This window comes from Populus nigra, chromosome 5 (assembly GCF_951802175.1).
Source record: "Populus nigra chromosome 5, ddPopNigr1.1, whole genome shotgun sequence".
Classification (NCBI taxonomy): domain Eukaryota; kingdom Viridiplantae; phylum Streptophyta; class Magnoliopsida; order Malpighiales; family Salicaceae; genus Populus; species Populus nigra.
In genome coordinates this window covers 1,326,823-1,350,811 of record NC_084856.1, presented here as the reverse complement: position 1 = coordinate 1,350,811, position 23,989 = coordinate 1,326,823, and the positions used below count along the sequence as shown (strand labels likewise).

The following is a 23,989-nucleotide window of genomic DNA, read 5'->3' as shown; positions in this document are numbered from 1 at the left end:
GAGAATGCGTGAAAGACTAAAATATGGGTAATGGAACAAGGAAAATAATCGAGAGGCTCGCGTTTAACGTGATTTTAGGTATATTTGTGATATAATTATTTCTATTCTGAAAATTCCACAAGATACCAGACTAACAACTGTAGGATTGAAGAGACAAAGCTTGGAAGCAGCCACATAAACGATTTATTTGGAGTAAATTAGAGATATATATGGCTTAACATCCGACACAAACACAAATTAAGAAATTAAGATTTTTTAATTTTTAAAATTGTAATATTATTATGATTTGATAAATTTTGAATGTTAATAGTTTTTAGCTGTCATGAGAAATAATATATAAACTTGTTCAAATAATCGTTAATTAAAATAGATCTAATTAATAGAATCTAAACTAAAGAAAAATTTAAAGAAAAAAATGAAAAAAAAATTATTAAACGATATTTTTTTAGACCTAATTTGAAATCACATAACAAGCCGTGCGTCAATCTATGTCATCATTATGGTCTCGTGCCAAACTCCCGGTTCTTTTGTTGAAGTCCAATCTTTTGGGTGCCCTAGCAAAAATCTGTACTCCTGAAAGAGAAGCTGTCCCGTGCTGAATGGAGCCAAACTATCGACGTCCATAGGAGGTCATAGCTAGGTTTTAATTTAACCAGCACAAAACTTAAGTTTCTGACCAGCTGAGAGCCCAATCTTGGTTAGCCTCACTCGTTTTACCGATTCTATTTATGAAAGAAATATAAAGAAATGACAGGCAGCTATCACCTATGCACTTGAAAGCTTCTTTTAAGAACCTCCCCAGAGTGACTCCTCCAGCTGTTCGAGATCATGGAACACAGGTGTACTGTGTTCATGCACCTGATGCCAGCACGCACGAATTACATTAATTTGGTAGGAGCCTCGAATATCATGCACAAATGTTTTTTTATTTATTTATTAATTATGAGTGTCCGGATTAATTTATGTATACTTTAACTAATTTTTTAATATCTTAAGGTTAATAATCATGTAAACCTTTAATATTTCTGAAATTTAAAAAACTCAAACTCAACCTAATGATTTTTTAAGATTTAATTTAAAATCTAACTAATTAAATTATATTTTTTTTTTGTTACCGGTTTGTTTTTCTCCGAGAAAGTAATGGACCACCATGGGAATTAGTTAGATAGTAAAGGTGCTTTAATAATTGTTCCTAGGCGAGTGATTTAGGATGGGATTAAGGTACATTTTGGACAATAGTTTTTAATAATAAAAGAAAAGCACGGCTCCTAAGAATGGCTTATTTATTGAGAGGTGAAATAAAATATGCAAAAATCTCACTTTCTCGTTTTTTATAGTTCATCAAAATCAGCTTCACAGTCACCTTCCAACCAGACAATCGCGTATGTCTTTTTACAAAAAAATATTTAATCCTCACTGGCAAGGTATATGAGCCCAGTTAGTACTTTCATATCACCAAATTAAAACAATCAGAAAAGAAAAGAAAACGAATTAAAGCACCGGGGCAAATGTTTATTTTTTAGTTATGATTGGTTATTATCTTTATATATATATAAAACATATTTTGTCGTGGAAACGTAAACAAAAGTATAAAAATAGATATGTTTTTAGGACAGATTTGTAATGAACCTATCATTTTAAAATGAAAAAAAAAAGATAAGGAGACATGTTCTTCCAATCCAACCTATTTTTGTCTAATATCAATGCTATATTTACATGGCATTTTAATTCCATCTTCATGCTATTTGAGATTTTAGTGTAAAGTATTTTTTTAATAAATAATTTAATAATTTTTCAAACCAAAAATATTTTAAAAAAATATATTTAAAAACAGAAATAAAAATTAATTATATCAAATACCTCCTCAATTGTGATTTGCAACTAATACTAATTTCTCAATTGTGATTTGTCTACTATATATATATATATATATATATATATATATATATATATATGATAGAGCTAGACTCTGTCGTCTTTAACTCGTTTATAGAGCGATGCGACTTGAACGGTATTCTTTGTATCAGACATAAATCTTGGATAAGATTTCGAAACCGAAGCCTGATTTAGAGTTTTTTTTGGAATTGTAGTAATTGTTATATTTAAAAGTTTTTTTTATTTTGAAATGTAGTAAAGTAATATTTTTTTATGTTTTTAAAAAATTATTTCTGACATTATCACACCAAAATAATCTAAAATATTAAATAATTATTAATTTAAAGTATAAAAATAAAAACAATTTAATTTTTTTCAAAAACATTTTCAAAATATAAAAACAAAAATAACATGGATTTAGGAGGAAGTAAATGCACACAGCCTCACAGGAAAAACGAACAAGTTTAAAGCACTATTGTTTGGTTTTGATAGATCATATGTTCTTTTTCTCGGACTTTGACTCCAAATTAATGAATAGCCATTCAAAGGATGTACTTGTCGGCACGTAAAAATAATTAACTACAAAACTAAAAAAAAAAAAAACAGGGCTTAATACGATCGCTTCACTGGTTATATAAATAGTATAATACTTCCCAACTTTTTTTTTCATCATTTTTTTTAATTTTTATCCTTCAACTTTAATTTTCTTTTATAACATAATTGGATGAAATTAAATTTAAAATCCTGCAGAAAGATTAAATTAAAAAAAGGACTTCAATGTAAAGTAGGGATAAAATACATGACTAATTCTAAATTTGCAGAAATTTTCACCTTCATCTTTAATGTTCTTTTAATTAAATTCTTTTATGACATAATTAAATAAGATTAAGTTTGAAATAATGGTAGAAAGATTATATTTTTTTTAAAAGACTTATATGTAAAGCATATATAAAATACATGGTTTATTCCAAATTTATAAAATTTTTATTTTTGGTTTATTCCAAATTTATAAAATTTTTATTTTAGTTCAAAAGTTCATTCTATTTATTTTTTAAATTTTAAATTTGAGATTGAAAATAAAAAGTTATTAGAAAACAAAAAAAAAATAATTTTCTCTATTATCACAAAATTGACAATTTAAATGGCAAATTTAGGTATAAAAAGTTTTAATTCAACGAGAAAAGGTCGATAATGATATTTTTTATTTTTTATTTTACTTGAAAAATAACTAGTATTATTTTTATCTGAAAAACTTAGTTTCAGTTTGTTTAGATTTTTTAAATTTAAATAATTTTTTTTAATGATTCTAAAATGTTTTTTAGTTGATATGTAATTTATAAAGGTTTTTTCTAGTGATTATGAGTTTTTTTAAGTAAAAACGACTACAAATGTTGCGCTGTCTAGTATTGCATCGTATACCACACGAGTCCTGGAACTTGACGTGCAAAACAAAGAGAAAGGGTGTTGGTATTTCTGGCTACATTTTGATAGCAATGATTAAAGGGGCCGAGGTAGGTTCATGAAAGCACCAAGTAATTATCATATAGTGTGTGTATATATAATAATAATAATAATAATAATAATAATAATAATAATACGCATAAGAAGCCAAGAAGGCAAAACAAAGGGTGGCGTCAGGAATGAGTTGTCAGGGATATCTGGTGGACAAGAGTCCTTGGAATCGTCCAGGGGGAGCCAGGGAAGGGTCCAAATGAAGAAATTTTGTAAAATATTAATTTTAAAAAATATTTAATCTTTTTTAAAAAAAATTAAAAATTCAAAAACAATCATGAATTTTAGTGGATGTTCCATCTACTGGTGCATGGTACTTTTGCGTTCTGCTTTTTCTTTTTTTCAATAACTTGCGCACTTTCATAAAATAAAGAAATTAAAAACCTTCTCAATCATTAGGAAAGAGTTAAAGGAAAAAAAATTCAGACATTCACGGAGCATAAAAATTTAAACAAAATAAATTAAGCAAGAACAAATATCAAATAGACAGCCAGATTATTGAGATATTATCAGTTTTGCATCTAAATTATCGGATTATTTTGATATCTCAATTAAATACTTATAGTGGCCAGTTATTAGGAAACATCAAGTCGTTTGGAAAAAATAATATAATTTAAACAGAAATAAAGATGAAAACCCTCGAATTTAATTGAATTATTGAGGATCTGTGAGGGGTTGAGAGTGAAATTAATATAAAAAATCATTTGGTCATCGCATTAAAGCTACCATATTATCATCTCGTGGATTGTTAATTTTTATTCCAAGCAGTCCACTAGACACTCGATGGTAATGTGTCAAACTCCTTGTTGTTTTGTGACACCCTAATCTCTGCGGCTGCGGGTGCCTCACAAAAACTATAGTATTATTGCTAGTAATGCCGTCCCGCTGTAAAGGTTATGTTTAGTATTATTATGTTACTTCTTTTTTATTTAAAAATATATTAAAATAATTTATTTATAATATCAAAACAATTAAAAAACATTAGCCGCCACCCACGTCGGAAAAACAGTGCCAAAATGGTGATGTCCTAAGGAGGTCTTATCTAGGCTTTAAATTTAACTCAGCACAATGTTTTTCTTGTGTCTGAGTGTGATCGATCAGTGGACAGTTATCAAGTTGATGGGTGGTAATTAAGTTCCTGACAAGTCTGGTCGGATCACTCGTGCAGCTTGTTAATTTTATGATATCAATATCATTATTATCATTAATTATTATTAGACGTGCACTAATCCAACATATTGATCTAGTAAACTCATTTTAAATTATTTTAAATTGACCTAAAACACATTGACATGATAAAACATACTTAACTTAATTAACCATGTTTTGAATGATCCAGTTGTTTTTGTTGGATATAACCGGATCAATTCTGATAGTTATAAAAAAGCAATATTAATTTAATAAAAATATTGATTTAAAAACTCCTGAGTTGATATGATAATTAACTTGAATTATTTTTTGTTTTGGTTATAGATTTCTGTCTAACAACTATAACCACTAATACTATATATTTTATTTATGAAAAAAAAAAAGCATGCAACTATCACCCATGCACTTTAGCATTGCCGTCATTTAGCATTGTGGTAATTTTTATTATTATAATTTGAAAAAATATCTAATAAAAAATATAAATTATAATTATTTTATAATTAATATTTTTTAAAAAAATTTCAATAAAACTCGTGTAAAATTGTAGTGTGTAATAATTAATCAAACACTTTTAATATTATAATTAAAGCAAAAAATAATTTCAACTACAATTCATCTCACTACAATATATATATCACACCATAATAAAAGCTACAAATTATAATTTTTTTGAAACTAATATTTAAAGAAATAATTTTTAATAGAATCTATATAAAATTATTATGTGTATTAATAAATAAAATATTTTAAAAATTATAGCTAAAATAAAATACAATCTTAACCATAGTTATTAAATCTGATTCGAGAGTTGATCCGGCTAAGAGGTTAGGTCCTTAGTTACACAGGTTGAAGTGGGTTAACCCAGAAAAAAATAAAAAACAATGTTTGAGGTTTTAATATTTCATGTGAAAAGATTAAAAAATATTTCATATGGATTTATGTTATCCCACATTTAAAAGTAAAAAAAACTCTTTATATGAATGCGGGCTATATATAACTATCCCAACATGGAAAAATTCAAAAATATTTAATGTGAATGAAGGCCATATATAAATGGTTATCTTATATGTAAAAAATTAAGAAACTTTTCATATAAATGAAGGTTGTATTTAGCTATAATAAATATTCTATGTGGATATATACTATAAATATAATCATTTCACGTGAAAAAGTTATAAAATATTTAAGGAGATGTAGGCTATAAAAAAATAAGGTCAGATATTCATAAATTAATTTTATATTTTTTAGGTTTTTTTTTAAAAAAAATTAGGTCTCACCTGAGTTATACCAGATTATTCAGGTTGCAAATTAACCCGACAAAGTCATCCAAATTTAACCGGGATAATAGCAAGCCTGAGTTTTAGCCATTGAAAAGTGGAAAACCAACTAAAACCCCGAATCACTCTGATCAATCTATGTTGCTAGGCCGAGTTTTATATCTTTTACTTTAACCCAAGGTTGTCAATTCCGTTTTGGTAAGTGTTTCGTTTTTTCAATTGGAATGGAATGTTTCAGTTTTGGAGTGTTTCAGTGTGCCGTTTCGGAGTTGTATTGTTCGTGTGTGTGTGTGTGTCTATACACACACACACACACACACACACACACAACAAACATAATTCAAATTCAAGATAAATTAATTATAAATTATGCAATACAAACACAATGCCAAACAAATATAATTTCAAAATCTAAAATATTTCTAAATAGTCAAGATTAAATAGATCTTTAACTTAAAGTAATTCAACTTATACAAAATATCAAAATATTATGAAAGTGAAATGTTTTAACATAAATATTTTAAATATAAAGTTAGGTCAATGTTATCAAGGCTAATGGAATCTAAATCATCATTTGTTTTGCTCAAATTCTTACAAAGTATAAACATAAAAAAACAACATGGATATAAACTATATATATTAGTGATAAATGTAGTTTTAAAAAATTAATATCATTATTATTTAAAATAGTAATGAAAAAAAGCTTTTTATAATTGGGTGATTTAATTAATTAAATTGAACAAGATTCAATTTGATTTAATGGCTTTTTAAGAACGGAACGAAACATGTGGAATGAAACCGGAATATTCCAAATGAAATTTAGTTGAAAAATTTAGAGTGAATCGAGATTTTAAATAAAATAATTTTTTTTTTCTAAATTAATATGAAATATTTCAGTAATTTCAAATAAAACAGAACATAATTGAGAAGCTTGCTTTAACCCTTCTAAGTTCTAACCACTCTACCGAATGAACCATGTAGCTTCCCAAGAAGCTCCCAAAAGTGACTCCGCCAGCTGCACGGGATCGCACCACAGCTGTCTTATGTTCATGTACCTAGTGCTAGCAGGCATGTCCAAAAAATCATGTCACGGGTAATTTTGTTTTTGAAGATAGTAAAGGTCCCACCGAAGGCCCTTGATATTTTGTTCGGAGGCTAAGTAATTTAAGGTCCTTCTGGATAATGTTTGTTCATGCATGATGAAAAGATAAGCATTGGCACTGGGATCGATCCTATCTTTTATTCTTCCCTCTTTGTCATATCTACCTCTCCGAAAAAATTAAACGGGAAGGCAAGTTGGCGAATTTATTGTGCAAATATAAGCATTTTACTGCGTCCTGTAACAATATAATTACTGTTTTGTCATCCCAAAAAAAAATCAATGGTCTTCGTATTGCTATTGAAAGTATTTTGATATTTTCTCATTATTAAAAAATTAATAAAACATATAATCTTTTACAATTTTTTAAATATAGTAAAATAACTCCATTATTTTCCAAGTCAAGATTTTTAAAATTGACAAATAATAATATTTTTATCTTTTTACTTTTTAAAACAAAATAAAATGACAACTTGACCTTAAAAAAAAAGTATTCGGGGCTTTTAAAATATAGAATTATAAAGTTTTCTTTTTTTAGTCAAATTAAATTGAGTTAAGATAATTTCTACACGATTTAATTTTAAACTCGAACCACGTAAAAAGTTAAGTCAATAAGTTTTTTTATATTAATTTATTATTTTTTTTCAATTTATTCCTCAAAACTTTTTTTATTAATTTGTTATATTGTTTTTGAACCTACCCGGTAATTAACTCATGAGTTCTGTTAGAGCACATACGGTTTAATTTTAAACCTAATTAAGCAAAAAGCTGGACCATAAGTTTTTTTTATGTGAATTTTATTTTTTCTCAATTTTTTCTCATGATTTTTTTTACTGATTAGTCAGGATGTCTTTAGACTGATAAAACCAATTGGATTACATAGAGATATTTTCATACGATGTAATTTTAAAATCATGCTAAATAAAAAAATAAACAAGAAAATTTCAAGATTAACCCATTAATTCAAGTAAATATAAAATAATTTTTATTATCTTAGATAATTTTTATTATATTTAAATTCTTTTAATCCGACATTTTTGTGTCTAGATATTCTTTTAATTTTAAATATGATTTAAGCAAAAAGCTGGACCATAAATTTTTTTTTATTAATTTCATTTTTTTTAAGATATTTTTTTTTACTGATTGATCAAGATATTTTTAAACTAATTAAATCAATAAGGTTACGTAGTTACTTTTCATATAATTTTAAATTTTTTTATATAATTTAATTTTAAAATTGTGAATAAGACAAAAATAAATAAATAAACTTTTCATATGGTTAAAATAAACATATAAATAATTTTTTATTATCTAGATATTTTTTATTATATTTAAAATTCTTTTAATCCGACACAAAAAAGTGCGGGCATCAAACTACTAGCTGCTGCAAGTAAAATATTACTTGAGTGTGATTGTTCTATTAGATATTAGCTCAATGATAGAGCTGGACTCTCATCTTCAATTCGTTTATAAAGCAGATATGACCTGAACAATTATGTATCAAACATGAATTTGAAATAAGATTTCAAAACCAAAACCAATCTGGGTTCTACGAGAGAAAGAAATATTATGATACTCATGAAAAAATTACCGTACTTACTTTTTAGAAGAAAGATAAATTAAAAAGTGAGGTGAAAATATCCATATCAGTTCTAATTAAATTATATGAGAAACTGTTCATGTAAATTGTGTCCCAATTTTTGAGTTTTTTTTCCCTCCTTGAATTGAGTTTTTTTTTTACGGTAAATGAATGGCCATTCAAAGTGATTCAATTAAGGTTGCATTTGTCCCGCACAAAGAAAAAGACAAAATATGAATAAATTCATTTTTAAAATATAAATGAAGAGTGAATTCTAATATACTTCTCCTTGAACAATAATTTAATTTTTAATTTTCTTACATAATTTGATATAAGGTGTACTTTTGTCCGTGAGCCCATTTGTGCTTCGCTATCAAGAACATAAATGTCCGCATAAGATCGGAGTGGTGAACTTTGAATTCTATTTTTTTTATCATCCCAAGATTTGAAAGTTACTGAACGTCAGGTTAGTTTTTTTTTTTTTTTTTGAGAATTTGGTTGGTCGATCAATTGGTCATGATTTGGATTCAAGTTTTGCGCACATAAAGAAAGAAAACAAAACAGAACCCAGGATTTTATATATAAACAAAACCCTACATGTGCAGTTACAATTTATCACAAATAATTCAAAATATATATTACAAACAAAAAGAAAAAGAAAAGGAAAGTACAGCTTAACATCTATTATTCAAACTCCGATGGTTATTCTTGTTGCAGGCCAAGGCTGATTTCAAGGACACTTGAGGCGGCCACCTCGAGTAGTCATGGTGGCATAGCAAGGGCAGGTATAATGGTTGCCGGAAGTGCCTGGGGGGACACACTTGCATCGTGCACAGCAAGTCCCGCAAGCCCTCTTGCAAAGACGTGGCCTGGAGGATAAGGAACACCTAGCATTGCAAGCGCCACCACAATCTGCTTATAAATGCACGAATAAGTTTATTAGAATGTGCTGATGTTTAAACAATAATTTAATTTGATCTTGATATATACATATATTAACCAATGAAATAGTTGCCATTTGACCAACTGATGACAACTGTGGGCAGGTTGAACAAATTACGTACCGATATTCTTCCCAGGAGGATAGCTAGCAGCTTGAATATTTGAGTGCACCACCTGCATCAATCATCGATCAAACGCCATGTTATTTTGTATAATCTTGGAGAGTTCGACATTAAAAACAATGAGAAAGAAATCAACTTGACAACACTCAAATCTGAAGGAGGAAATAATTAAGCTGTATATAAGAAACAAAACTCAAACCTTCTGATCAGCTTCAACAAGGCGGAGCACAAGGAGAGATGCGACAAGAAAAACCATCAAAAGCTTCGATATAGCCATTGCTAGAGCTTTAACCAGACGACTCCTCGAGAACTTTTAATTTTGTTTGGAATTGAATTGAACTCTGTTAGTTTGATTGCATGAAACGATAGAAAGGGCGTCACTATTTATAGCCAGAGCATGATCAGCTTCAACAAGGTGGAGTAGGTGCATGGAAGGACGGGACATCCTGCTGGCATGCACATACGAAACTAAGAGCTGGTCTCCCACAAATTATAATATGGCAACTTGTTACTTGTTATATATTAGGACTTGGGGATGGGATATATTAGGACTTATCCAGAGCAGTTGTTTTGTTGAGTTTTTTTTCAAAGAAAAACCATAAGCATCCCCGTTTACATACACCGAGTATGCTTAAGTATATGTATCCGAACCCATTAATAGTTTAATTAATTAATTATAAAACATGCTTTTTATAGTCCAAAATAGCTTCCATAAATGGCAAGACTAATCATTTGGGAATTTTCCAAATGAGTAGTAGAAAATGCTTCGTTTTAATGTAAGTGTTTGTTTTATATTGATATTAGTTATGAAACTCAAGAGCCATAAATAGCGGGGTATTTTTTTAATTAACTTAATTATATAATTATTTATTCTTTTATCGTATAGTTAAAAAAATAATTTTTTTAAAAATATATTATTAAATTTTAAAAAATCTATGGGCTTGTTGACGAGTTTGAAAAATTTAACTTTTATTTTTTTCTTTAAAATTGGATTAGTTGGGAAGTGAGATTCATAGTTATTTATTTTTTACGTTCAATAGGATTATCACGATATCAAATAAACATATTTTTTAGGGTTTGTACTCGATTTTGCAAATATCTAGTGTTATTATAAAATTAAATAAAAAAATAAAAAAATTATTAAACTCATTGAAATCCATGAACCAGATCGCATGATGACTAAGGTTGATTTAATCTAGCACCGTCTCAATATTAAAAAATAATTGTTGTTTAAAATTTTTTTAATAATAATATAATATTTTTACTGATCATCAAAATTATCTTTGAATTTATTAAATTAAATGATTTATTTTAATTATCTATCATATAGTTTAATTTGAAACTCAAACTAAATATTTTAAAAAAATTCTCAATACTTTAAATATTATATTTTAAATTAAAAAAAAAGAAATAGTATGATATGTATCGCATACAAATGTACTGGGGGGTACTAAAAATTCATTGGGTCTAGCGAACTGTTTTTAATTTGTTTTATTTCGAAGAAGAAAGTTTCACGTCAAGGACAAATTGGCCTTGCCAGATGACTCGCACTGGAGGGTTAAGTTGGACTTCTTTTGACTCGAAACTAGCTATTAATTAAGCTTGATTTATGACTCGATTATGTAAGCGAGTCAACCGAATGATGTCGACAACATAAAGACAAGAGACTTACAGCTGTAATTTTTCCATCTATCCGTACCAATTATCACAGTGCACTGAATAGAGTTTATCTGCCGACACATTATTGGCATTCAAACTCGTTTGCTTAACCTTCAAAATTAGGAAGGGACTTCTTTCCCACTTCCCAGCATGGTATGCCCAAGTGAATTGGATACTGTTCACTTTGCTAAAAACTTCCTCCACGCAAATGCTTAATTTTCACATGAATTACTTATTGATGCATAGGCATTTATTGTTTTTTTTTTTAGAATTGTCTTTCGAAGGGTGCTCAAGGAGAGGATTATGACCCACATATTTCTAGACTCAAACAAGCGCTCAATTTAGAGGTATATGGATCAGATAAATTGTTAAACTTACTATATTTTAATATTCATGAGTCTGATAATTTATTAAATTTATTAGTGCTAGACATATATTTTTTCTTTAACTCTAAAAGAATTTCTAGCTCCCCGTTAGGATCGTGAGTCAAAAATATTTTAGAGATATTTTCACCTTGTGAGTCAAATGTATTGTAATCATGACAAGACAGATATATTATCATGTAAATTCTACCTTAATAAGACAAGACAGATATCTTATTTTAATATGTACGAAATTTTTTATCTTAACAAGAAATATATTTTATTAATACGCTAACGTCTTCTCCTCAAGCAAAAGGAGGGACTTCAGGGATATATATATATATATATATATATATATATATATATATATATATATATATATAAAGAATGATACACCACCATTCCATCAAGAAAAGATGCATCAAATTATAAAAATGAGAGAAACGAACCTCATCACTTAGCTAGTAATATCATCGACAGTCATTTAACGTTATCATACAAAAATTTTTACCCGAGAAGAAGAGAATTGGTGAGCCTCAGTCATCCTTGAATGACTTCGTAGAAATGGAAGGCTTTTTTTTTTCGTTTTGGTCTAAAAATTATCCAAGGGCCTGTGGAGTTTGGCGTTATTTTCTTAATAAAACAGGAAAGTCTCAGGAAAAAAAAAAGTAGCCTTACGAAGAAAAATATTTTATTTTTAATCAAAGCTAAAGTAGACTTTCTGTAAAAGAGTTCTTTTATATATAAAAAAGGGGATAAAAGATATTCTATAAGGAAAAACAAAACAAAAAAAGATGCCAGTGACAAATAGGAGGAATCACTGCCATCACACATCAGCTGTGATGGGTCTATACACTTTTTTTCTTTTATTTTCTTTATTCGAACTATAATCGATATTATTATTTTTTTGAGAAATAATTTTATATTAATTTAGTATATTAATTGATTTTTTTCCTTTTATTTTGTTTAGAAATATATTAAAATAATACATATTTTTTATTTTTTTAAATTTATTTTTAAAATCAATATATTAAAACAAAAAATACTTTTAAATAAGTTTTTTTAAAAAAATTTAAGCAAATAACATTTTGACTGTTCGAAGACACTATGATACCACGTAAAAGCATTGATGGGTTACTAATGAGCCGTTTCGATGTAAAGCGTAGAAAACCATACTTGAAATGTAGAATTCAACCGAACTCACCAAAAGTGATTAAGGCATGAATTATATATATAAACATTAAAAAATAATTATTTTAAAACCCAACTTGATCCGGTAACTTGATTCTGTGAATTGAAATCACCTTTGTGATCTAGATTGGGTCAAGTTTTAATAAAAAAATAAACAAAAATTAATCTAATATAATTAAGTTAAAAACTTAAATTAATCCAAAACCCGATCAATTTAGAAAAAATCAAGTAAAAACTGGTTTTTTAAAAAATTAATGTTAACTTAATTTTTTATAAAATAAAAATAAAAATTAATTTAAATCAACCCAGTCAATCAATCACACCAAGACTTGTTTCAGTTGTTTAAAAACCATGCTTAAAACCACCGACGGATCTCATTTCTAGGTGAGTGAGAGTGAGAAAAATAGAACAATTTTACAGTCCACCTACTACAACTCTAATGCCTGCAAAAGATAGAACAAGCGTTGCACGCACTATCTGGATGGCCAAGAGCAACCAAAGCTAGCATCGTCCCACACTTCGCAGATTTTTGCAAGGCAGACTAGCTTACACCACTCCTGAGGGGAGCCTTAGAACAAGTTGCCCACCAAGAACACTGCATTTATCCAAGCATGTGTTAGATGGATCATAAAGAACGTAATTTATATTTTCCAAAAAGAATGGCCATTACTCACCTCTTGACGTAGTAGTAGCAGAAATCGGCAAGAATGAAAGTCTGCACAATTTCTGAAAGTAGGACCATAAGAGGCCACAATCCATAGCCCAGTGCTGTTAATAGGCGTCCTCGAGTGTCCAGTACCTGTATTTAGATATGAAATGCATCCTCAGATATTCGTGGCTACTTAACTGATTCATGCTAAGCCATCTTCCCCTATGATTAGGCACAACTTCAAGCACTAAACACAGCAGAGTAACAAAGAATTTTACATGAAGCTTAATGAGACATATATTCAAGCATTCTTTTACACTTGAGGCATATGCACAAAGCATCGAGTGTGTCCGCGTGGGTAGGGATGGACAAGCAGAAAATTGATGTGTATTTGTGCCAAAAGATACAGGAGGGTGGGTATCATTACACCCAAAAAATTGTACATGGTCATCCATGCATCACAAAAAAATGAAATGCATGGGGAAAATAAGTACTTCTTTAGGCAGTTATATTAGTGTACTAATCAATCTTGTGGACAAAACATTACTCTATATGAAAGTCCTCTGCCTAGTGTTGGGCGGGCGTGCTACGGGGACAACCATCTGATGGTAATTGGTGATGCCAAGATGGATAACTAATAAGAATAGTTCATAATGCAATGGCCATGCAATTTTCCAATAACATAACCAAGTTATATCCCAAAATCTATAAGCTGCATTGTCAAACCTGGAGGACCCAATGTGCACAACCCAAGAACCTGGCAACTCCAAGCGCAAATACATAATGTGCCGTGAAGGGTTCAACAATCTGAAATAATAAGAATGAAAGAAAGATGAGCAAGAATAGTCATGTAAGGATCATGTACACATTAAAAGAAACAACCCAACAATACTCTTTATTTGGGCATTGATTAAGAAGAAAGCTAGTAGGCGCACATGTTATTCTCAGCCATACCTTTGTGTTTTGCATTACTCGCAGCTGAGGCAACACTGAAATAGATTCAAGGTAAACACAAAAGCCCCAGCAAATCCTGTTGAGTATGTGGTGATGTGTTCTTGGATGAATATACAAAGCTAGCACAGCACATGGTATCACCTGTTAGAAAGGAGAGAAGGCACATAGTACGTTAAGAAAATACAACAAAAAGCAAACTGAGACAAAAAAAAATCGTGATCAAACGACATTGGAGGCCTGATTAAAAAAATTAATAAGAACTACCACACTGTAAGCAACTGGTACTGCTTTTTTTGCGGGTTTAAGACATCACAAGGCTAAAGTATGAATCTTCCAAATTGATGATACACCAATCTGAAATCTAGAATGCACGGAGAGCTGACCAACCATTTCAATAGGCACATATGAAGATGGTTAGTTTAAACTCATAGTATAGTCAAGGTTGTTTAGACTTACAGGATGAGCTAACTGATTAATGACCTATGGAAAATTGCAGTTTAACTTGCATGCTAAAATAGGCACACTATCAGGTCCCTTATCACGATTTTTTTTGGTTAAACACATTTAAGCATGGTAAGCCATAGTGATTTATAATCTTGTTAAGGGCACAGCAAATTCAGGTATATTTAACTTACTGGACTGGATTAGCTAGCTGATCAAATACCCATGGAAACATTGCAGTTTAACTTACATGCTAGAATATAATTACTCAATAATCTTTACATTCCATGAAATCTCCCAAAAAGAAAAATAAAATAAAATCTACTAATGGATTATTTCAGTTCAACAAATGCACATGACTCACCAAATAGTAAATTGCAAAGTTATCTTTGCCTTCCATGTAACTGGACCTCAAGTTGAAACGGATCGTATAGATTACCCAAAGGGTTGTCAGCAACGTAGCTGAATCAAGTAGAGTGTGTATGTCATACTCCATGACAAAACTGCAATAGAGCCTAACAGCTAAAAATATAGCTGTTAGCTCCTGTGATTTCAGTGAAAGTCCTGCAAAGAACTAAAATTAGAGAAGACCAGGATAAAGACAAAACAAAGGCCAGAGTTGTGTTGGTGCAAATTAGAGAGACAGAATGCATGCTTAGTTGCAATGAGTTACATGAACGATACTGAAAATCACTACAATCACGAGACAAATAGTAGCATCGACCAAGCAATTGTCTGTACATGATAATTGATACGACGAAAATTAATGTTGCTTTTCTTCAATAAAAGCTCTTTATCCTAAACTAGCAATTTAGATCTTCACCCCTCAAAATAAATTCTTGACACTCCATAGACTTCCCAAAATGAAAGGATAAATCACCATATACAGAAAACAAGAAGATGACCTCGCCAAGTCACAATGCAAGATTGGCATAAATGATAAACCCCATGACTACTGCACCAGAGCCCTATCATTTTTTAAGCGAATTTTGACTCAGTTTTCACGGTCTCAGATTTTCAGCCTGAAATATCAAGCATAAGCCCTTTTCCTCTCTCACACTAATTTAATCAGAGGACTCAATAGTCCTCTTCAATGGTTAAACAGAAATAATCCCAATAAACCAAACCTTTTACACTTTACAGCCACGAATAAAACGAAAATGATCATAAACAAAAAAGCCAACTACATTTTACCTACAACAGCTTAAGAAATCAATTAGTACAACAAATCAAGAAAAAAAAAACCCTGACTTTTTAGCTAATCATAAAGTTTCAGAGAGATGTTTCATATTTATTACCAGCACAAGTCTTCTCCTTCATGAGCTTGTAAATAAGAACAGAGATTCCAATAGAATGAACAACCTCAGCAGCAACAAAGAGGTTATCATGATCACGAACAACCATTCTAAGAAAAACCAAAGCCACCAACCCTGAAACCACCGCTAAAAAAGCCTTCATCTTTGGTGGTTGCCTCCTTACCCATCTCGCCACCGCCTGTATCGGCCTCCTCGTTGCCTTCATTCTATTCCTCTCCTCCTCCAGCTATGACTCCTCTCCCTCTCCCTCTGCTTCTCACTCTGGGCTTCGAATTTCGATGTATCAGTCACGGGACAGTGAGGTGATAATGTAAAATGGATATGTTGTTGTTGATGTTGTAATAAATATTCGATCCGTGGATAGTTGATGCCTAGAGAAGAGGTACACATGTGAAGTATACGAGGGAGTCTTTCATCAATGTAGTTAATGTTATTATAGCACGTGGAGTGGTGGAGAGTTTGGTAAGAAGTAGAAATTGAATGTCGAACTACTTGTGTTTTGTTATTGTTTTGAGGAAGAAATATATTAAAATAAAAATAAAAATAAAAATATAGATAAAGATATCAAATAATTTGTTTCGTGAGTGATTTTAAATTATTTTTTTTGTATTTTTTTTAACTATTGATAGAACAAAGTATTTGAAAATGTATTTTTTAAACTTTTTTAAATGAAATGTGATTTTTATAAAAAAAAAAGTTTACAAATATATTGGTTTCTGCTTAGAAAAAATAAAATGAGAAGGGATGATTAAGGATTGCTTGCTTTATTTAAAAGAAGAATATAACATTAAATAACCTTAAATCATTAAAATAATAATGTTATATAGTTTATATTAATGTATAATCTAAAAATGTCATATGAGGTTCATTGAATCACTTGACTTTTAAATTTACCTATGAAAGTGTTTTTCTTGTTTTCGAGTAAATTATTTTAATTTCTTAATAAAAATATTTATGTAATGTATTTAATGCCAGCTTTAGTTCAAACAACACAACAAAAAGTCACCAAATAATTTAATGACGTTAGTTTAATGTACTCAACCTCATAACAAGGACCAAGCAAGCTCCTGGTCTTCAAAGACAATGGGTTATCTTTATTAAAAAAAAAACCGGGATGAGGAGCTAGTTTCTGACTGATAATAAACTAATATATAGTTTTTTATACCAGTGATGAAAAAAAAATATTATATAAGGTATTGATTCTCTGTCTTCTTCTGGGAATTATTGTTCACATTTTCACGTAGTTTAATTTAATTTTTTAATGAAAATTTTAAAATTATATATTTAATATCAATTTAATCCAAACAACACAACAATAAACTACTAAATAATTTAATGGTTTTGCCCCACTTACTATTTAATCTCATAAAATAATATAAAAGTCACAAAAGCAAGGATCAAACAACTTAGATTAAGGGCTAATCTATAACTAATAATAAATGAATGAGGTGTGATGATATATATATATATATATATATTCAAGAAAAAGGTGGGATTGAGGATTAGTCCAGCTACCATGAACTTATAATGGAGGATGCGTGCTGGATGATATTTTTCTTTTTGGCAAGGCAATCTCAATTAAGGTGAGGTGGTTGGTCTATCTTTTTTGCAAGGGCCAATGGAATCGTGCAATATGGTTGACAAATTTTCTATAAAAGCACTTCCTGTTGACCTTATCCATCTCCCAAAGACAGATGCAGATCTGGTACATCTAATATTATATTATCATTTTTATATCCATTGATTTGCAAAAATCATTCCAAAGTCAAAGACTCACAGTCAAATTCTACCTTCTATTTGCTTGTTTGCACCCCTGTTTTTATTATTGAAGTCGTGGATGATCGATTCCATGGTATCATCAACCAACTGGCAAGGAAAAACTACCTTTTCATTTTATTACGAGGGTTTTAATATACCTATTGGTAGTAGGGAATCACATGAAGATTATATACATTTCTTTTTATGGTAAATATGATAATCCTATTTTAAAGAAAATAAATAAAAGCTCAACATGTTTTTTATTGCTTGATTAAAAGAATTTCAGAAAACAATAAGTAAAGAGAGAGTTTCTTAAGAACATAAAAGTTAAAAGATAGCAACAAACAAAAAAAACATAAGAATTTTTTTGAGTGAAAAATATTACAGATGAAAATTTCAAGTTCATAAATTTTATTTTCTCTGAATGAATAATCCTTCAAAAGATTTATAAAGCATTAAATAGATTAGAAGCCTTACCTCAACTAGAAAACAAAATAAAAATATAAAATTATAAAGAAAAAAAGTAAGAAATCCAAAAATAATATGAAAAATCACAAGAACTGTCAATGTCAAAACCTAAGTCCGAGAGCAAGATTTTGAAAACCTAAAAATCTGATGGTTGAAGTAGTGATTCTATAAAAATTCAAGCATGATCCAATAGTTAGATAAAAAACTATGGTCTTTTTGAATCATTATTTTAGTTTAGCACAACTAAATTTCTTTTTGAATCTAGATCTGTCTCACTAGTTTATAAATATATCTGCTAGGCTATCCATATAATCTTTTTAAGATAGAGCCTTATCTATTTATAGCAGACTCACACATAGTTATTCAAAATCACTTGTTCTCACAAGTTCAACCACATTAATTTTATTCAATTTAAAATTAAAATAGAACTCTATTTTAAACTTATGTCTTTATAAAACCTAAACCGCAAAGGATTGACCTGAGAGTAGGTCCATTTAAGATCTTTATTGGTTTAGGTTAGAGAAAAAATTAAAGAAGAAAAAAACTTAGCTAACCCAGTTAAAAATTTGAGTTAATTAGTTAACCTAGTCTGAATTTGATCAAAACTCAGCCCTCAACCCGTTAATTTTTTTTGTGCCTTCAAAACCACATAATTTTGATTTTTTTTAAGAAAATTAAATTCAACCTAAACCAAGTTTTCCAACTATAGTTTTAGAGTTAAAAAAGAAATTTAGCTAATATGGACTTTTATTTAATTTTTATATAAGCCAATAGACCCTATATTAAACACCAAACTGGAAACTGGAATGGAGCAAAAGACAAAACAAAGGCTGCATAGCAGCCAAAAAAACACCGGGGAAAACAAACCCCCCAACTAGAACCACCTCACCAAAACAGAGCCTAAACAGCAGTGTGAGATGGCAACAAAAAGATGGCGAAGTAGAAAACTGCAGAGAGCCCACCATCCAAAACAGAAAATTTGGCCAACTAAAACCCCAGCCAGATGTAGACATGGAATTAGCCATTGAATATTTTTTAACGAGGAGTCACTAATCTATCTAACTACTCGAGCAAAGTGTAGGAAACTTACACTTGAGGAGAGCCAAGCATAAGAATGATGTTTCATACCTCTATATAATAAACAAATATAGCAACCGCTACGAGTCCTCGGTTCAATGTGACAGTTTTAGCAAAGAAAAGAAGTTCCATATGGCATTTGGATCTATGCAAAGCTGCATTGATGATGCCCATTATCATAAAACTTAGAAAATGATATTAGACAATGTCAGCAAGTCCACGGAGCAGATCTTTTCACCAAGGGCTCCATTTGTTTGTCTTGCCTCGAATGAAATCATGCCAAGATGGGATGGTTTCTTCCAGCATCATTTTGGCAACCAAGTTCCCTGTAATTGTCGAAGCCAAGATGGATTATCCCTAGGAAGAGTTCATAATATTTGTAAAATCTATGCCCCCTTTGAAGAACTTAGCTGGAATTCACATGGCACCCTCAGACGGTCTCTGTCTTACCTTCGTGTTCTGCATTACTCGTAGCTGAGGCAACACTGAAATGGATTCGAAGTAAACATTAATCCACCATCTCAATCTGCACATCTCATGATGGCTTTGTTTAATTGTTTATACTCATTTAAGCATTGTAAGCACAAGTAAGTGATAAAACCTAGCAGGGTTGTTCGACTTACAGGACGAGCTGGGTAATCAAAGACGTATGGGGAAATTGTAGTTTAGCTCACATGCTAAAATGGGCAAACCATTAGATCTTCATGGATCATGATGGTTTTTGGTTAAATTCATTTAACTGCTGTAAGCCAGAGTAATTGATATGCTTGTTGAGGGCATAAAAAATCAGGAATTCAACACTTTAACTTAGATGCTAATATATGATCACCGCATAATCTTTACCTCCCATAAAAACTTTTTAATAATCCATGGCCATCCATGCATCAAGAAAAAGGAAATACGAGGAGAATAAGTACTTGTTTAGGGAATTATTTAGTGTTGAAACTAGAGTGATTGGTCCTGCTAAATGTTGTGTTATTTAAAAAAAAATGTAAAAAAAATAAAATTAAATGCGTTACTAATGTGTTTTTTATTGTAAATAAAATTTGATTTTAAACTTTAAATTTAATATATACATTTAAATATATGCAAAGTAATTTCTTTTAAAATATAAGGATAATAATAGTTTTTATTTGACGAAGGTTAATCTTAACTAGTATATCAAACAAATAACTCAAGTGATGAGCCTGACTCGACTTAATAATATTTACATAACAATAAAAATATACACTAATAAAAAAACAACCATATAAAACTAAAAAAAATAAAATAGATTAAACAAAAACTTGCTAATATTATAAAAAAACAATTATATTCTTATTTGAAAACAAAACAAAGTAAAAAATGAAAATTATTTAATATATTAAAAATATATTCTTAATTTTTTCAAAATTTTGATAAATTATTAATATTTTGAATTAATAACCTAAAAACAAAGGTAAATTTAAATTAATTATATTAAAAAAAACAGGCGTGCATGCTTTACCTGAATTAAGAAGCACAAGCTTGCACCCGGACTTTTTTTTATTATTATTTATTGTTCACCTCGTCCACTCGTTTTGTTTTTTTTTTTTAATTAAGCACACGACAGGATGCCTGAGGTGGCAGGCAACCTCTGGCGTGCTGTTCCCATAATTCATTCACCATTGAGGGGCAGGAAACGGGGAGGGGAGGGGAGGGGAGGGATTTTTCTGTCTAAAAATCTATATTCAAGTTATTTTCACCGAAAAAATCATAAACAATCAATATAAACCATCTCAAAATACTGAAACATTCCAAGATCATTTTATTAAAAAATCAATCAAATTCCAAAAATCAAAATCAAACCTGATTAATTTGCCATTCTTATCATTTTAAAAGGAAAAAAATAAAACATTTTAACATTAATCTTTACCATTTTAGTTGTTGAAATCATGAAAACTTTCCATTCTTTTTTTTTTGCTGTTTTTTATAACTAAACTAATAAATAAATAAATAAAATAAACTTTGATGTTAAAATGAAAATTGTCAAGAATTTAAAGTCAGTCAAGTATTTTCTTCGTATTTACTTTTTAGTTTTAATGTTTTTTTTCCCTATAATCTCAAGTCTAATTCTATCCTATTATACTATAAAAGGACTCACATGCAAGAGAACAAAAATAAAAAATGAAAAAAACAACCTTCAAGTGCTTAACTGTTTAAAAAAACAATGAAAACCTTGGATATTTTAGTATATATTTTAATATATAATAGTGTTAAATACATTTGTTATGATATTATTTTCCACAGTTAAAAATTATATATATAGGCAAAGCCCTAAGGTCAGTGCAGCGGTGACTAAAACAAATATACAAAGAATGTCAACAATTCAGCTATTCGAAACAGTTATAAACACTAATGATGGTTAATTTAAGTGGTCTTACACACTACAATTATTACTGGAGCTTTATGTTTTAGTGAATCGACTCAACTTGACCGAATTAGTCACGATTCGATGAACTTCTAGATACAATTGTTTTTTTTTTTAAAAAAACAATTATAAACTGATATATCAGCACATTCTCATAGAATTATTCCATGATAATTAGTCAGGTTGTTGTTATTAATGGGTTCTTGGTCTGTGTATATTGGGGTCCTTGGAGTTTTTGTGGAGTTAGTTTCCAATGTTTTTGGGTTTTCAAGCTTTAATCACGTTTTGGATACTAATCTCATCCTCCTTCGATGAGAGGATTCAAACTGTAATGAGATGTTCTAAGCACAAGACGATAAATTTAGAAATTCAAAAGAATTATGAAAGATCATACACTCATCACAACTTGGTAGTACACATGTCACATTCTGGATACTAATTTACATCACCACACACCACTCAAATCACACAACACACACACACAAATATATCATTCTAGTAAAACCAAGAATCTCTCACTTTCCGGGGACGAAGTTTGTTGCATATGCCCAGGCGTTGTTGTTAACTGGGTCAGAAAGGTGGTCAGCAAGGTTCTCCAGGGGTCCCTTTCCGGTCACAATGGCCTGGACAAAGAATCCGAACATTGAGAACATAGCCAACCTCCCATTCTTGAGTTCCTTCACCTTCAACTCAGCGAATGCCTCTGGATCGTCAGCCAAGCCCAGTGGGTCGAAGCTTCCACCTGGGTAGATTGGGTCAGTTACCTCACCGAGTGGCCCGCCAGCAATTCTGTAACCCTCAACGGCACCCATCAAGACCACCTGTGTAGCCCAGATGGCCAAGATGCTTTGTGCGTGGATCAAGCTTGGGTTGCCCAAGTAATCAAGTCCACCCTCGCTGAAGATCTGGGCTCCAGCCTTGAACCATACAGCCTCACCGAACTTGACACCGTTGCGGGACAAGAGCTCGGGGAAGACGCATCCAAGAGCTCCAAGCATGGCCCACCTGGAATGGATGACTTCAAGCTCACGGTTCTTGGCGAAGGTCTCTGGGTCAGCAGAGAGGCCAGCAGTGTCCCAGCCGTAGTCACCAGGGAACTCACCGGTCAAGTAGGATGGGGGCTCACCAGAGAACGGGCCCAAGTATTTAACACGGTCTGGTCCGTACCATGGGCTCCCGGAGGGAACAGGCTTGGTGGTTTTCCTCATGGAGACACGGCCATTGCCCATGATCTCAGAGGAGGAGGGGTTGAGCTTCACCGCCTTTCCGGCTAGCGAAGGGGACGAGAGGGCCATTGTTGCTGCTGCCATTTTCGAGCTGATGAGTAAACGTGTATGTATTTGTGATTTACGATTGAAGAGATGGTGTTTGGTGGTCGTGGGTTGGAGTTGACGGTCTTCTTTTTATTTGATCTTGTGGAGATGGTCCTTATCTTAGGATTTCTATGACTGCACTCTTATTGGTTGCTCACGTTTTCGAAGATCGATTTTGAATGTCGACCTGGCACTCTCTACACCACCTATCATCTCCACGTCATTTTGGCTGCCAAAAAACGTATCCGAAATCTGGAGCAATGTTTCAAGATGTGTTTGTTCCAATAGAAATTTGCCACATATGCTTTTGGTCATCTCACAATCTATCTCTATTAGCTTGGAGGCAGCCATGAAATCTAACTTCATGTTGTCTAATGTGCTCTACATTATGTTTATAGCAGTTTTACCTCAAATTAGTGAGAACAATTAGATTTATTGTTTCCTTCTGGTGGACAAGAGTTAAAAAGCACAAGACATGTTGGTGTAAATCTTGCATCAATTTATCATATTTGATTACAATCTGACAGCAATGCCAATTACCAGTTTTAGCAATCTCCACCAGATAAAATATAGGCCTCCAAGAAATTCTGGAAGAAGCATGGCTTTAATGCTTCTTGACATGAGAAAAGGATTGTGTTTTGAATGGAAAACTGGCTGCCATTATAGCGAGAAAACACTGATTGAATCCACCCCAGATGGGGAGTATCATTAATTTGGTTCAAGAAAAACAATTAATGAAGACGTTTTCTTAAGAAGAAGAAAAACTTGAAGTCATTTGATCGAGATATTCTTGGCTAGACAAGCCACAACCTCTCATTTTTTTCATTTCAGCAGATATTTTGTGAAGCCATTCTACC

At 30.7% G+C, this 23,989-nt stretch overlaps 3 protein-coding genes across 3 annotated transcripts; all 3 read right to left on the bottom strand.

The window, feature by feature from the left end:
* Positions 1 to 9,042: 9,042 nt before the first annotated feature.
* On the bottom strand, positions 9,043 to 10,039 carry LOC133695328 (snakin-2-like). The gene is made up of 3 exons (XM_062117263.1): positions 9,755 to 10,039; positions 9,556 to 9,607; positions 9,043 to 9,403 (listed from the first exon to the last, which is right to left on the bottom strand). The coding sequence occupies exons 1-3, from the start codon at positions 9,830 to 9,832 to the stop codon at positions 9,222 to 9,224; spliced, it is 312 nt and encodes a 103-aa protein (XP_061973247.1). The 5' UTR covers positions 9,833 to 10,039; the 3' UTR covers positions 9,043 to 9,221.
* A 3,066-nt stretch (positions 10,040 to 13,105) lies between these two features.
* LOC133693905 (uncharacterized) lies at positions 13,106 to 16,534 on the bottom strand. The gene is made up of 6 exons (XM_062115282.1): positions 16,110 to 16,534; positions 15,176 to 15,375; positions 14,371 to 14,511; positions 14,143 to 14,223; positions 13,442 to 13,566; positions 13,106 to 13,362 (listed from the first exon to the last, which is right to left on the bottom strand). Exons 1-6 carry the CDS (start codon positions 16,330 to 16,332, stop codon positions 13,314 to 13,316), a joined length of 819 nt encoding a protein of 272 aa, XP_061971266.1. The 5' UTR covers positions 16,333 to 16,534; the 3' UTR covers positions 13,106 to 13,313.
* A 5,645-nt stretch (positions 16,535 to 22,179) lies between these two features.
* Positions 22,180 to 23,252, bottom strand: LOC133695022 (chlorophyll a-b binding protein of LHCII type 1-like). Its single transcript, XM_062116760.1, has one exon. It carries the CDS (start codon positions 23,127 to 23,129, stop codon positions 22,335 to 22,337), a length of 795 nt encoding a protein of 264 aa, XP_061972744.1. The 5' UTR covers positions 23,130 to 23,252; the 3' UTR covers positions 22,180 to 22,334.
* Between the last annotated feature and the right edge of the window lie 737 nt (positions 23,253 to 23,989).